Raw genomic sequence first — 15,371 nt, 5'->3', positions numbered from 1 at the left:
TTTGGGCAGTAATCAGTGCTAGAGGGTCCCCCCTCTGGTTTCTTTAGGGTCGACTCCAAAAGCAATTAAGTTTATGTAAAACAGTCCTGCCATCTTTGGATTGCTGATCCTAGAAGCAGCTCTAGCTGATGGGTCTCTGGGGATCAGGGGCTGAGGCTAGTGTTCATCACTACTCTCAGTATTGTGCTCCCAATGTGAAGGCACCCCTTTCTCTACAGAACTACCAGACTAGGGCTTTATGTTCCATTAAATTTATCTCTGGTCTCTTCCTAATTAAATGGTATTCTCATCACACTGAGCTATTTTAAGCCCATTTAATATTTCTTTAAAGTAAATTTATTACCTCAGGACTAGAGCAACCTCAAGTCACAAATCAATCTTAAGAAAATAAACCTCAGTAACTTCAGTGATAAATGCAACATACAAACTTTATTTAACAAAAGTAACAGGTAAAATCAAACAGGCACTTATATTAAGAGAACTGACTACAAGAAATTTGTCTTAAACATCTTACAGTAACCTACTTGCAGTTGCATTTAACTGAGCTCTGTTGCTGTGAAGAATACAGCTCATGCACAGGTATGGATGAACAATTTGTACATTTTTCAAGTATTCACTGAATACTACCTTATATACACATATACATTAAATTTGAAAGATTGAATTTGACGATCCCAGATATACTTCATTTTTGTTGATCTTTTGGAAGAGGTCGTCTAAAGAGAAGAATATGTGGTTCTGTGGAAAGAAAATTAAAAAAAAAAAATCATTTTAGTATATAATATGGTCAATTTTCAACTCATTCAAAAATTGAAAGAATTTTCAACCAATCCAAAAATAAAGTAAAATCTATGGTCAGTTAAAATACTTATTTGAGGTAGCTTCAATGTCAATGCCAACAGTATGCAGAAGAAAACAATCTGACAATCAGAATATTTTGCCAGGTTTTACCCACCTTTGAAAAAGAATAGTTAAGTAGAGAAGCTACTTCAAGGAATGATTTCTACATTTAGAATCTTAATCCCAGTGAAAAGTAAAGAGGTAGTTATAAGTTATATTTTCCTCGGGAAGATATCTAACACCTCATTGAAAAGCCAACAGCTGGGAAAATGAAGGTCCCATGGGCCTCTCCCTGTAGACTACATCAGTAGGTAGGGACCAGGAATCTAGTTACGTTCCTCAGTTGCTTTGTATTATCTCGAGAAAGACCTTTTTAAACTCCAATACAAACACACACCCCCAATTCCAAGAAAGTTATGTTTCTTTAAGTTTTTGATGCTGCCGCTTTTCTTTAACAAGAGTAGAAAGCAAGATAGCTTTAGCTCCACCTAACTCAGTCAGCTTCTACTGTACGACTTCTAATTTTTGTTCAAAGCATTCTAAATCCCTTAAGATTTATTGATAACCCAAAAGAATAAATTCCAGAAATTTTTGGTGTATTTTACTATCTAGCATCTAAAAATCCTTCAGGCTAATAACACCACTTTATGCATGAGTACTCCTAATGCATGAAAAAGACAGCACATGTGAGTTCACAAGCTGTTACTAAATTTTAAATGGTACATACCATTGTCCTTTAATAGTAAAGACTAAAGGAAGACAATTGCATTAATTTCTAAGCACAAAACTTAAAAACACTTCTTTAAACAAGTTCTTAGTTTTCAAAGAGGGGACACACCAGCATTCTAAATATATACTTCTATTTTGGGTCAGCTAATGCTGCATGCTAAATAGCAACTTACCTGGTTCATGAATCATGTAATGAACCCAGCCTAGACTCTGTTGGACACCGAGTCTCCTCCATTCCTCTTCAGACATCAGATGGGTTTTGGGTACTTGTTTGGAAAGTTCTCTGGGTAACATGACATGCCTGTCAAAAAGACATCAAGCATTTGTGCTCTGCATAAATATGTGTTTTGTACATTTATGATTATGAAGGCATCTTTGGGCTATTTAAAATTTGAGCTTTTTGTCCTCAAAACAATTCTTTAAAGCAATTCTATTTGTCATATTATAGCTGGTGTCACTCTTGAAGATTACCATCCTTAATTCTGATTCTCGATGGCTTCAAATTAGAAAATTAATGCTATGCAATTCAAATGCAGAAGGCTATCTTATTAGTATTAACTTTTTCTGTTTCCCCAACAAAGACTGCTTATTAGTGGTCTCAATCATCTTTAGGAATAGAACCCCCAAAACTAAATTGGGCACACAGTTACCCAAAACTTCCTGCAGCTACTTTGGGTCATGTGACTAAATTGAAGCTAACAGGATACAAGCAGAAAACATGCAACTTGTGGAAAAGGTCTTCAGAAGAAACATGACTGACTCTTCTTTTTCTCCTTCCTACTGGCTCTGATCAGGAAGCTAGAAAAGACATCCAGGACCAAAGAATGGAACGCAAACTGAAGATAGCCCCTGACTATGATCCTAACCCTTTAGAGCCTTTTGCACAAGACAGAAAAATCCAAATTTGGATTTCTTTATTCAACATTAGACTTATAGTAGATACAAATTCTTGTATACGCCAGAATTTGCTTTATGCTTTGTATTTTGTTCAAAATTTTTACTAAAAAACAGTAATTGCAGGGCCTCCCTGGAGCACAAGGGGTTAAGAATAGCACTATGAAGCTGTCCGCAGTCTCTGCAGTCATACATCCCCCCACTACCCCCTCAGCCAGGGAGCTACCCACATGGCACAACAGACCTCTCCTGCCTGGTCTGCTGCTCCCCTCAGCGGTGTATTTCAGTTTACCTGTTCTCCTCCCCACTCTGTCTCTGGTGAATCCTCTCACCCCCTGCACCTCTGGCCTGTACCCCAGTTCTTGTATGCATAAATAAATATTTTTAAAAACCCCAGTGATTACGAATACATATGTATCTTCAACCATTAAGTTACTGACCTATGTCCAAAACTTAAGTTTCTTAGAAGACATGTAATATTCTTCTATGCCAAATCAAGAATATGTACAATTTTAGATTTCTGTAATTATTGAAAACATATTGGTAACCCCTTAATCCCCAGACCCATTTTTTACCATTTCTAGTGGCAGTTTAACAGTTTTATACAGAAACATCCATAACCACCACCCAGACCTTTTTCCAGTATGAATTATCTGTGAGGCTACAGAATGAGAAAAAAGTACAACCTGGCCGCAATTTCTGGCATAGAGGGTAACAAAACCTGTAACCTATTATTAGCATAAGCTGTCATCAACCTACGGGTTTGAGTCTGAGGTTAGTTAATTAAGTACCAATTTAGTATTATTGCAGGACAACATGGAGCCTTAGAAAAATTGTTTATGTTGCTAGATTGCCAGGAGGTCACCAAGTCAAATTATAATGTCATAGTTGCTGCATAAACTCTTAAGGCTCTACTAATACACTGTTATCTTATTTCTACCTTCTACCACAACTGATTAGTCTCAAAAAGATTAATGCTAACTAGCTTTGTAATGTATATCCACATAAATTATTTCCCAAATTCAGTATTTCAGTACCATAGGGCATGGGGGGTGGTGGGGGGGGGGGTGGAGAGTGTCAAGAAGGCCAAAAATAAGTAAAGGAGCTACTAAGGGAATACTGGAAGTCCCAAATTCGAAAGGTAGTTGTGGAAAGGTTTTTTAAAAATACAAAATCACAGCTTTTATGAACTTAAATCCATACAATCCAGCATACTCCTTACATGTAACCCCATTTAGTTCTGAAGCTCATTTAGAAAAACAACAAGTAATTTCATACTGGCAAAAGTAAATACTAACCATTGAAGTATATATATCGCATGCCATACCACCACACACAAACCATCCTGGAATCACACTTCGGTGATTTATCATCAGTATAGCCTTGCCTTTAAATGTATGTCAGGAGATTATTATTCTGTCTCATAACACGACTTGGTGAAGACCAGCTTTAATACTGGGTTAGAATATATCACTTGGCTAGGACAACACTTTCTTCTATACTACAAACAATCCACTTCATCAGGCTAAAATGTTAACACAGCCTTCCTTACTCGGTGCTTATAAAGATTGTGCTAGCATATTAAAAGTAAAAATGTTACTCCTAAGAGACATCTTGAAAATAATCTACTTGGGGCGAGAAGTGTTTCAGAGTAGTGTTCCAGATTTTAGAACGGTATTTAGAGTTTACGTTACTGGTTATCCCCAGCTGGGCTCTTAGGTTACATCACACAGTTGAATATTATGCCCATATATGACATGACTGGAACTATCTAGTACAAAAGATGATTGACTTCAAATTTACCTACAGTTAGAAGAAAACTTTTGCAGCTAGGAATATGAAACACAACGAGGGTGTCACTAATTTTAAAGTTACCCTAAAAGGTCCTATTTTTCTCCAACGAAGACAGGCCTCCTTGACACCAGGGGATAAACAGAGGCAGGCCACCCTCTTTTTGTCCTTTCTCCCTCAAGTAATTTTCTCGTAAATCCAAGCTAAGGGGAGAGAATTCAGAAAACAAGATCATTTACTCGGCCCCGCCTACTTCTCGGCGCCGACCCAGAATGCAGCGTCGCGGGCACCCCAACGGGGAGGGGGGAGGGGCGGCCGGAAGCCACGCCCCAGCGGAGTCCCCGCGTACAATGAGGCTCCGGATCGTTAGGGGCCGCTTCCTCCCCGTCACCCGCCGCGGACCCAGTTTTCCACGTTGGTTTGAAGCCCCAGATGCCACAGCGCCAGTCAGCTGGCAGGCGGGGAAGCCACGCAGCCACCCGCACTCTCACCTGAGGCGCCGGCGGGTGTCCTCTCCTCCGGGGTCACCCAGGCCCGCGGTTAACTACCGCACTCCGAGCGCAGGGCGCACTAACAGTGAACACTTCCGAATCCCGATCCAAAAATTTCCCGGGGTTCCCACTCAGGGTAGGTGCTGGCACCGCCGCCCTCAAGAGCAAGACAAGAGGCTCTCCACGCTAGAGACAGACCAAGTCAACGGGCCACCGAACACCCTCCGCGGCAGGGCCTGGGGCACCGGGGCGTCTGCGGGGGCGCCCCCATCCCGGAGCGCGCCCCGGCGGTGGTCGGGAACCCGGCGGTGGCAGCCTCTCGCCCGTTCTGTTGGCGCCGGCCTCGTCCTCACCCACCTAACAAAGGGCGGGGGCCCGACGGGCAGGAAGCCCGGCCCCCACTTCCGATCCGACCGAACCCCGACACGGCCCGACGTGATTAAAGCCCGAGGGCTTCGACCAGGACTCGCCCCCAGCCCCGACCTGAGGAACTTCGAGCCCGACATGGCCGCGGCCCCTACTCAAGCCCTCACACCCGCCCCACAGTCGACCCCCGACCCCGGTCCGGCCCGAAGCCTGGGACCGAGCACAGCGACCTCGGCCCAAATCCGACCTCCAACAACCCCTCCCCACCGCCCGGAGCCCGCATCCGGTGCTGCGGCTGAGGAGCCATCCTGCAGCTTACCGGTACTCGTAGTGTTCGTCGAAGTATTTGTCCGAGTAATAGATCTGCTTGTGGGCCATCCTGCGGCGGCGGGGACGAAGCGACAGGTGCGTGAAGAGCGGACACAGCGCGCCGCACGACCACCTCGGGCCAAGGCAACGACTCGACTGAGACCAACCGACCACAGGCCCAACGAACCCGGTTTGAATCCGACAGCCCGCCGCTGATTGGACGGCGGTGCCGGCCAATCGTCTTCCGCGCATACAGCGGGAAGGCGGGGCTGACTTCCAGCCTATCGTTGCCGCCTCTCCGAGGCGTTCATTCCTAAGACTAGCGAATGAGAGGCCTGTTGCGAGGTTGCCAGCGGGAAGACGTGAATGATTGGCATGACGTGGAGGCGGAGAGCATCCTGAGATAAAGGGGCGTGGTCAAGGACGGGCGGAGCCGGGGCGTTGAAAGCTGCAAAGCGCGTGCGCAGGGCTTTAGAACGTTCCAGGTCCGCTAAGCCGTTGGTGCGGCTGACCTGGGGGAGGAACGAGATCTCGCGGGGTTTGGGGAATCCTAGGCGGGGCCGCTCGCTGAGCGGTCGCCGTTGCGCAAACTCAGTTTGGGGCGCGCCCGGTCGCGCAGGTGTGTGAGCCCTGAGGCGAGTGAGGAGTCGGGCTGGGGCGGGCGTGGAGGGAGTCCTGAGTGGGAGTGTGACGGGGTGGGGTTCCGCAGCCGCCCGAAGCCGGGTTTGTGGGTGAGGCACGCGGGACTGTCCGTGTGGTGCGGCGCCCGGCTGCGTGGAGGCTACCGAAAGCCGCGGCAGAGCGGCGCTTAGTGGCTGGCGGAGGGGGCGGGCGGTGCGTGCGCGCGGCCTTGGCCCGCTGGGGCGACCCTCTCTGGCACTGAGGCGACGGGCGGAGGCTCCCCGGGAACAGTGTTGCTCCCGGGCGCTGGGGTCCCGGGGGCTTGGGAAATTCCCTCGGCGCCTAGGATGAGCCCTAGTTTAAACACAGGTACCTGCAAAATAAAGCGGCCTGGAAACACGCCAGGGTGGAGACGGCGGTGGCTTTCCGAGGACAAGGAGAGGGAGCTTTTCGGTTTTGGTCACACCGTCCACCTCGCGCCTGTAGCCGAGGTTTGCACAGTGTTGGTTCCCGCACAATGCCGGTGGGATACACCTCGGGTGGGGGGTGAAGAGGGTAAAGGGGGGGTCAAAAGATAGGAGAGGGGGCAAATAAAAGGCTCTTAAATAAACAAGCCACTGCAGCCAAGAGAGCCCCCCAAAACACACGCACGTGCACCCCACACCCGGCGTCTCGTCCTCGGCTCCCCGACGAGCCCCTTCACCTGTCCCCGCCTTCGAGAACAGCGCTAGGTCCGCGGCATCCTGCGGGCTTCTCGCCCGCCCCCGCAGCCGCTGCAGTGGCTTGTTTGCCGGGGTGGGGTGTGTCCCCCACGCGCCCCAGGACACCTTTGCGCCGCGCTAACCAACACAAGCCAGACCCCCGGCCCCCGCAAGATAAAGACGCGAAGACCAAATTTTGAGAAATAATGTATGCCTGACTATAGAGGCGTAATTATGTGCCGTGGTGGGAAAAGTGAATACACTTCAGGGAGGTGGAGAAGGACAACCTGGGGAAAGGCTTCCATGGCAGAACCTGGAAAAGAAAAGCTGCTTAAATGTGTTTTTACGGACATACTGTGCAGGATTTCACACACAGGTGTTAGCAACTCCCATGTACCACTCAGCTTCAGCAACAATTTGCCTGTTTTGTTTCCTCTGTTGATTCCCCCCCCCCCAGCCAAAAATAACTTTGAAGCACCTTAAATATAATGTCTTTTCACTCTGAAATAATACTTTGGTGCACATCTCTGGATTCAGTGTACAACTCACTGTCATTACTTAAAATTCCTCATTATTCTCCACTGGCTGGTTCAGATTCCCCAGTGGCCTCACATACGAACTTTTTCGGTTGGTTGATTGGTTTGAATCTGCATCCAGTCTGCTCCACTGCCAACAGCAGTCACATTTTTAAATACGAATTTATCAGAGAAGACAGGTATTTGTGCCTTTGGAACATCCTACAGTTGATTCAATGTATGTAGGTAATTACTTTCTTGTGGTTTTATTTAATTTTCTTTCCCTGTAATTCAATATTTAGATTCTAGGTTTAAAAAAATTGTCCAAATCCATATAGCAAGTAAGTGCACATGCAAATTTGAATCCAACCTGTCTTGACTCCAGAGTTAAGCCTCTTAGCCACTATGGTATATTTTTGCTTTTCTAATAGAGGGATGGATGCTTGTGAAGGCTGAGGAAATACAGAATGCTGAGTGGGTTTGGTTTAGAGTGTTGAGGTCATGGAGAAGAAAGTTGTGGGAAGTGAATGTGGGAGGGGGGATGTGGCAGTTGAAAAAATGGCCACACAGATGTCCATGTCCTAGTCCCTAGTCCCTGTGCATGAGATGGTACCTTCTATGGGGAACAGGGACTTTACAGATGTATTAAGGATTTTTATTCAGGGTAATTATCCTGGATTGTGAAGGTTGGCCCAGCACTATCACAAGGGTCCTTATAAGAAAGACAGCCTCAAAAGCAACATGATTCATAATTTTTAGAAAATGGGTTCATAAAGCATTGACTAAAGGAAAGAAACTGATAACACTTTATATTGGAAATAAAGTGACTTAGTATTTTTATTGTCTAAAAAATCAAGAATTGAGAAAAAAATGTTACTGTAGATTCAGAAACCAACTAGAATAGACTGGCCCAGAGAGGAGTGAGTGCTTGCTAAGACACTTAGTTATGTTGATAAGTTTAAGAAGCTGAAAGAGATTAGGAATCTATCATTAGCACCACTGGCTACTGTTCTTGCTATATCTGCAATAGCGAAATTAGATGCTTCAAGTACCACATCTCTCTTTGGGGTAAATTTTAAGTTGTCACAAATACTCCAGCCCTGTTACACTTGTCATTTTCAAGGTGACCTCTCTCCATCCAGTAGCAGGTGGTCCACCCTTGGTTTGGGCCTGTAACTCGCTTTTACAAGAATGTGACTGAAAGTGGAACTAAAGGGAATTGTGCTTAGTGAAGTATGCCACACAGAGAAAGACAAACACCATATGCCTTCACTCATTTGGCATAGAGAAAACAAACATTAAATACAAAGAAAAATATGCTTTTGCACTATAAAACAAATTAGTGGTTACCAGAAGGGAAGGGGGAAAGCAAGGGTGAATAAATGAAGAAGGGAACAATGGCCCCTACATGTCAATAGATGCAGAAAAAATATCTAGTAACATCTTGATTTCTAATAAAAATGATCAAAATAGAGGAAACTTTCTTAGTTGATGCAGGCAACATACCTGAGCCCTACAGCAAACACACACATATTAATGGAAAAAGTTTAGACACATCTCTTTTAAGATTGGGAGTAGTGGGCCTCCCTGGTGGTGCAAGGGGTTAAGACACAACCCTTGAAGCAATCCACAGCTACTGTAACATGAGTTCGATCTCTGGCCAGGGAGCTACCCCCATGGTGCAGCAGACCACTCCTGTCTCACCCGCTGCTCCCCTCAGCAGTGTATTTCAGTCAAATCGCCTATTCTGTTCTTCACTCTGTCTCCAGTGAATCCTCTCACCCCCCACACCTCTGTCCTGTACCTCAGTTCTTGTATGCATAAATAAATAAATCTTTAAAAAAAAAAGATTGGGAGTAGTACAAAGATGCCTGCTATCACTATGTGCAAATAGGCTGTTGTCCTATCTGTACCATGATGTGAAAGAGTTTGCAAGTCCTGCTGTAAACCAATGAATTCTGCTTATCTGTTTGACTTCTTCATTGCAAGGCCAGTCTTGTTTTCTGTTCATATTCTCCGTCAACTATTGTAGACCAATAAAAAACAGCTCCACCCTCCCTTGGGTAGGGCAGGGAACCTGGACCCCCCCCCCCCTTTCCTGAGAGTTCCTGAATTACTAGTTTCAGATGCTCAGAGTTGCATTTTTAATTCACTGAAAAGGGACTGCATGCTTATTTTTGGAAATGTTTGAAAACAGAAGGCCAACTAGCCCTTCCCATCTTAAAGGCCTGTGATGCTTAGTTGTTGTCCATGCATAATTACTCCTCTCTGCAGTTTTGAGGAGGAGGAAGAGAGATGCTAAAGAATACTTTTGAAAATAAAACTTGTAGACTCAATTTTTTGACTTTTATCAGGAAAATGTAGAAGAAACATATGAGTAAACTTATTTTAGGAATTGAAGTGACTTTAAGTGGGAAATTTCTAACCCTAGCAGCAATGAGTCATTTCTGCAGTGTTTGTAACACATTATTTCTGCAATGACATATAAATTTGAAAACATACCTGGGAAATGCAATGTGATCCATTTTTTTCAACCATGTGTCGCATATGTATTTTAAGTGCTAAGACAAATACAAATGGATATGCTAAGATCGTTTAATTTTATAATCAAAGACTTTTATTTTAACAGCCCTGAAGGATAATCTGCAAACTTATTATTTTACTCCAAGAAAGCTTTTATATTAAGAGAACACTTGGTGTCATTTAAAATTACCTGTCTTAATCATCCCAGCTCATTCTGGATAACATATAGAGCCCAGTTACTGGAGTATCCTAGGATGGGCGCTTTCAGTGCTAAAATAGGGAGAACCCCTAGCAAACTGGTCACCCTACACCCCGCAGGGGGCGGGTGGGTACTGGGCTCTCAGTTCTTTTGTTTGGGGATGCCAGGGGCCTAACATGGGGGGCTGTAGTGGGTAAGACAGACAAAGGATTTATTCATGCTGAGCTTCCAGTTCCTGTCTGACTGGACTGTCTGGCGGTAAACACAGAAACTATCAGGGTGACTCCAGGTAGGGTTGTGTGGTCAGAGGAAATCAAATCTGCTGGTGTGAATGATAAACAGATAGGTGGGCAGGTGTTGGTTTTCAGCAGGCCCCAGAAAAGGCCTCACAGATAATGTATGACCTTAAAAGGAAATTATGCAGACCTATATGAACACAAAGAGAAGCCCACTTCCCAAAGAAGGTATTCACTCCTCCTGAGGACATTGAAGTGGTGCCCACAGTGGTTTGAGTGGAGTGGTTTGCAGGGGTCAGCTCAGTGACAGTGACATAGAGCAAAACAGTCACCTTTGTCTTTCTAAAGACTTATAAACTGTATTTGGGATGAAATCCTTGATACCTTCTTCTCTCTCCTCTGCAATTCCAGCAGCAGCCACGAGAGGGCTTGCTGCTCCTTCGTTTCCAGGCGGTGGCTTTGGAGAGAGTGTGGGTACTGGTGTTTCCCTAAATGCTAACAAGTGCTCTGGAGGGTAGAGGAAGCCTGGCAATGTTGCTCTTTTCCTTGTTGTAAATAATCCCCCGATGCCACATCTCAAGGGTCAACTGTTTAGCAAGGTTCAGAGGATTCTCAGTAACAGCACAGCCCAGTTCAAATGGCTGTGAGGAACACAGCCAATGAGTATGAGGAACACCCCAGCAGGGCGGGAGGCAAAAACCAGCCACTGACAGGGACAGAGCCCTGACAAGTAGGGACCTGGAAAAGTAGGAAACTTCCTGATGCTGAAACATGGACCTTGCTCGTTAAAACACTAGACTAACTAGCAAATCAAAATAGCTAACAGAGATAGAAAACATTCCAGATAGTTGGGGGGCAGAAGGGGTAGAAGGAGAAGGCTCCCAGGCAGCCGGAAAAGTAGAAAACAAGAGAATACCTACTCTGGAAACCAATATTAAAGATCCTTACCAGGAAATGATGCTTGCTTCCTAGAAGTAAGCACTCTGAAAATCTGAATCACTGAGCTTAGTATTAAGTGTTAACTGCTTTCACTTGTCATATTTAGGCTTATTTCAGACTTGGTGTTATTTGCTCAATACATACTTGAATCCAAAAAAGAACTTCAGAGAATGTCTAACTTGGGTATACTAAGGTACTTGTTTTCACAGTATACATACAGCGTCTTTGATATGCTGGTAGAGAGGAAAATCTTTTAAATCTTTGATTTTCCAATGATTTGACCCTGTAAACTGGGTACATGTGAAACTTAAAACAGAAAAGAAAATGAGGGGACGAATTTTGGAGCAAGAGAAAAAAAGAACTTATTAATTTCATCGTTCACAAACCACCCTGCTATCTTTGAAAGTAGACATCAGCCCACTGTGGCACCTGGAGAAGCCCCACAATAAATGGGTGGGACAAATAAAGACAGGGCTGCTGACTGACTTCAGAATGGGGGGTTCAAGCAGGAACCTGGTATAGGCCTGGTATAGGTTCCAGCCCTGGTATAGGCCAGAGCCTCAGTAACAGCACCTGGAAACTGGCTGGACATGCAGCATCTCGGGCCCACCTGCAACCCGCTATATCAGAAACTCTGATGGGGCTGGGGGACAGCAATGTGTGTTTAATCAAACCCCTGCTAGTGAGTCTGAGAATCATGGTGTCTCATGGGACTTTTTCTCCTCTGAACTGAGCCTTTTATTCTCCCTAGCTTTTTATTAGCTTGAGGCACAGGCCATATGTTTTTAAATGGGAAGGGGCTTCTTTTTCTCCCTATTTTTTTCCTACCTAAAATTTTAGGATGAAATAGTCATTCCTCGTAATGACATTCAAGTCAATGATGGTGGTACCCATAGCCTAGGCCACGGAGCATGGGTGCGTGGTGGGCTCTGCCATCTAGGTTGATGTGATTACACTCTGATGCTCCCACAGTGACAGTCACCGTACAACATATTTCCCAGAATGTATTATCATCATTAAACAACGCAGGACTGAAATTTGTAGGGGCAAAAGACAATGTTTAACATATGTGTAAAACTAAAGAATAATCAAATCAACACTGCATTTAGGAGTTAGAATGTCACTATTCCCTGACGCATCTCAAAAGAATTGTGTTTTCAGATATAGGCCTTTGGAGGTAAGGACTATTTTTTTAAATGGCTCTTTTATTATTATTACTATTACTTCAGAGTTCATAGTATTAGACTTCAACCATTTCAAGGATCAGACATAATTTTAATGCATAGCTTCCAGTTTCTGTTCCCATTATAGTATCTTCAACCTCACAGATGTTCTATATGAGTCAGTTCCTTAGAATTTTTTTAATTTTGTGAACTTCAGAGTCCACATTATTGGTTAGTTGCAAGGTTAAAACATTCATTTTATTCTCTATAGCTTCCAATTTTGTTGTTCTTCATAATATCCTCATTAAAATTCTATGATTCATTCTTTCTTTCCTTTTTTTATTTTTTATAAAAATGTCTGGTGTTCAGGCAAAGACTGATTAAACTAGCTGTATAGGCATTAAACGTTAATGCCTTTTTGTTTCATTTTTACCCACATATCAGTAGTTACCATGGTTACTAAGAAGGACCCAGGCAGTGCCAACTTGCAGACGTGTTAATATGTTTTCCCTGGCTCAATCTCTCAGTTACTACAATATTACAGTAACTATTTTTCAGGGGAAGCATTTTTTTCTATCCTAGGTTAATTTAGGGAACTTATTATCTCTTATTCTATACACCTGACTCAACCAACTCACTGTGCAAAAAAGTGCTGTTACAGCTATATCCGGCAGACCCAGGCGACCCACACAGAGAACTTAAAGAATGACAATTCTACTCCCCTGTCTGTTTATACATTTATTTACCATCTATAATCATCTCACTTCAATGATGAGATAGGCCCACATTCTCCATGTCCTTATGATCTCAGTTGAGTTCTTAGAATTACTTTGGTTGCAACTAACAGAAGCCAACTGGAGAAGTGGGTATTTCATGCCCCAGGGTGGGGGGAATGCAACTGGAACCAAGGACTTGAATGCTTCAATATTTTGTCTTTTTTTTTTTTTTTTAAAGATTTATTTATTTATTTATACAAGCACTGGGCACAGTCAGAAGCACGGGAGGGTGAGAGGAGCCAGATTGGGGAGCAAAACAGACAGACTGACAAAATACACTACTGAGGGGAGCAGCGGGAGAGACAGTGGAGGTCTGCACGCCATGTGGGACCCCTGCCAGCGGCCGGGGATCGAACCGGCGCTGCAGAGGCTATAGGCAGCTTTGCAGCCCAGCGTTCAACCGCTGCGCCACCAGGGGAGGCCCAATATATTGTCTTCTTTTTGCTGTTTCCTGTTATTTCTTTCCTTGTGATGGTGGTGGTAAAATGCACACAACATAAAGTTTTACCATTTTAACTACACAGTTCTGTAACTTTAAATACATTTATGTGGTCATACAACCATTAATCATCACTCATGTCCAGATCTCTCTCATTATGTTAACCTGAAACTCTGTCCCAATTTTACCATAATTACTCACCCCCTCTCCCTGCTCCTGGTAACCACTATTTTACTTTCAGTCTTTAGGAATTTGACTAAGTACCTCATATAAATGGGATTGTAAAGAATTTGTGACCGGCTTATTTCATTTAGCATTATGTCCTCAGGTTTCATCAGAAATCCCTTCCTTTTTCAGGCCAAATAAAATTCCACTGGATGGATATACCACAATTGGTTTATCTAATTCCTTCAATTCCTTCACTATAGGACATTGGGGTTGTTTCCACTTTTTCCTTTTTTTTGACTATCATGAATAATGCTGCTATGAACATGGGTGTGCAAATATCTGTTTAAGTCCCAGATCTCATTTCTTTTGGGTATACACCCAGGAGTGGAAGTGCTGGATGATAGGGTAATACTATGTTTTATATTTTGAGAAATCAACATACTGTTTTCCACAGCAGCTGCGCCATTTTACATTTCCCCCCAACAGTGCAAAAGTCCTCTAATTTCTTCATGTTCTTGCCAATACTTTATTTTCTGGGGTTTGTTTTCTGCTTTTATATTTTAATAACAGCCATTCTAATGGGTGACAAGTGGTATCTTGTGGTTTTGATTTGTGTTCCCCTAATGATTAATGGTAATGAGCACCTTTTGGCGTGCTTTTAGCCATTTGTATATCTTCTTTAGGGGTGTCTACGAAAATGGTTTGCCTATTTTTCTGGTTGGTTGTTTGCTGTTGTTGAGTTGTAGGCGTTCTCTATATATCCTCCATATTAATCCCACAACAGATTTGCAGGTACTTTCACCTGTTCCATAGTTTTACTCTGTTGAGTGTGACCTTTGATGCACAAAAGTTTTCAATTTTGATGAAGTCCAATTTATTTACTTATTTTTTTCTTTTCCTGCAGTTCCAGTGTCATATTTAAGAAACAGTGCCAAATCCAGTGTCACTAGGCTTTTACTCTGTTTCCTTTTTTATTTATTTATCCTATTTTTGGATAAATATTAGGATAAATATCCTATTTATAAGAGGATAAATATCCTATTTTTATTTCCTTTTTAAATTTATTTATTTATACGAGCACTGGGTACAGTCAGAAGCACGGGAGGGTGAGAGAATTCACCAGAGCGGAGAACAGAACAGACAGACTGATGAAATACACTGCTGAGGGGAGCAGCGGGTGCGGCAGGAGAAGTCTGTCTCGCCATGCGTGACCCTCGCCGGCAGTCGGGGATCGAACCGGCATTGCAGAGGCTGCAGTCAGCTTTGCAGCCCAGCACTCAACCTCTGCGCCATCAAGGGAGGCCCTCCTTTTTTTTTCCTCTCATAAACTATATTGGTTGTTTAGAGGATCATTACACAGATATCAATTTGTAAGCAATTCTTAACATACACACGCAAAATCTAAAATATCACTGTGATTCTTTTCTAAGCAATTATTCCAGTGACTTTGCACCTTAAAATTTGAAGACAAATTTTGTTTAACTGACTATCAAGCACCAATACCTTCAAATGTTGATGAGTTGTTATAAGTCCCACTAACTCACAATTTAGTATCATAGGCAATACATACTCAAAAATTTTTTCAAACATCCAGGCACATAAAAGTTTTTATTAATCCTCTGATAAAAAATCTGCACAACCACCACAGACATAGACAAAGTCACTGCAGAA

General features: G+C 43.5%; 1 protein-coding gene across 1 annotated transcript; it reads right to left on the bottom strand.

The window, feature by feature from the left end:
- Positions 1–410: 410 nt before the first annotated feature.
- Positions 411–5,625, bottom strand: CKS2 (CDC28 protein kinase regulatory subunit 2). The gene is made up of 3 exons (XM_037493935.2): positions 5,431–5,625; positions 1,743–1,870; positions 411–738 (listed from the first exon to the last, which is right to left on the bottom strand). The coding sequence occupies exons 1-3, from the start codon at positions 5,487–5,489 to the stop codon at positions 686–688; spliced, it is 240 nt and encodes a 79-aa protein (XP_037349832.1). The 5' UTR covers positions 5,490–5,625; the 3' UTR covers positions 411–685.
- Between the last annotated feature and the right edge of the window lie 9,746 nt (positions 5,626–15,371).

The sequence above is a fragment of the Talpa occidentalis genome, unplaced genomic scaffold (genome assembly GCF_014898055.3).
Source record: "Talpa occidentalis isolate TD23 unplaced genomic scaffold, MPIMG_talOcc4v2.1 talOcc4.7, whole genome shotgun sequence".
Lineage (NCBI taxonomy): Eukaryota > Metazoa > Chordata > Mammalia > Eulipotyphla > Talpidae > Talpa > Talpa occidentalis.
This window is presented reverse-complemented; position numbering and strand designations above follow the sequence as displayed.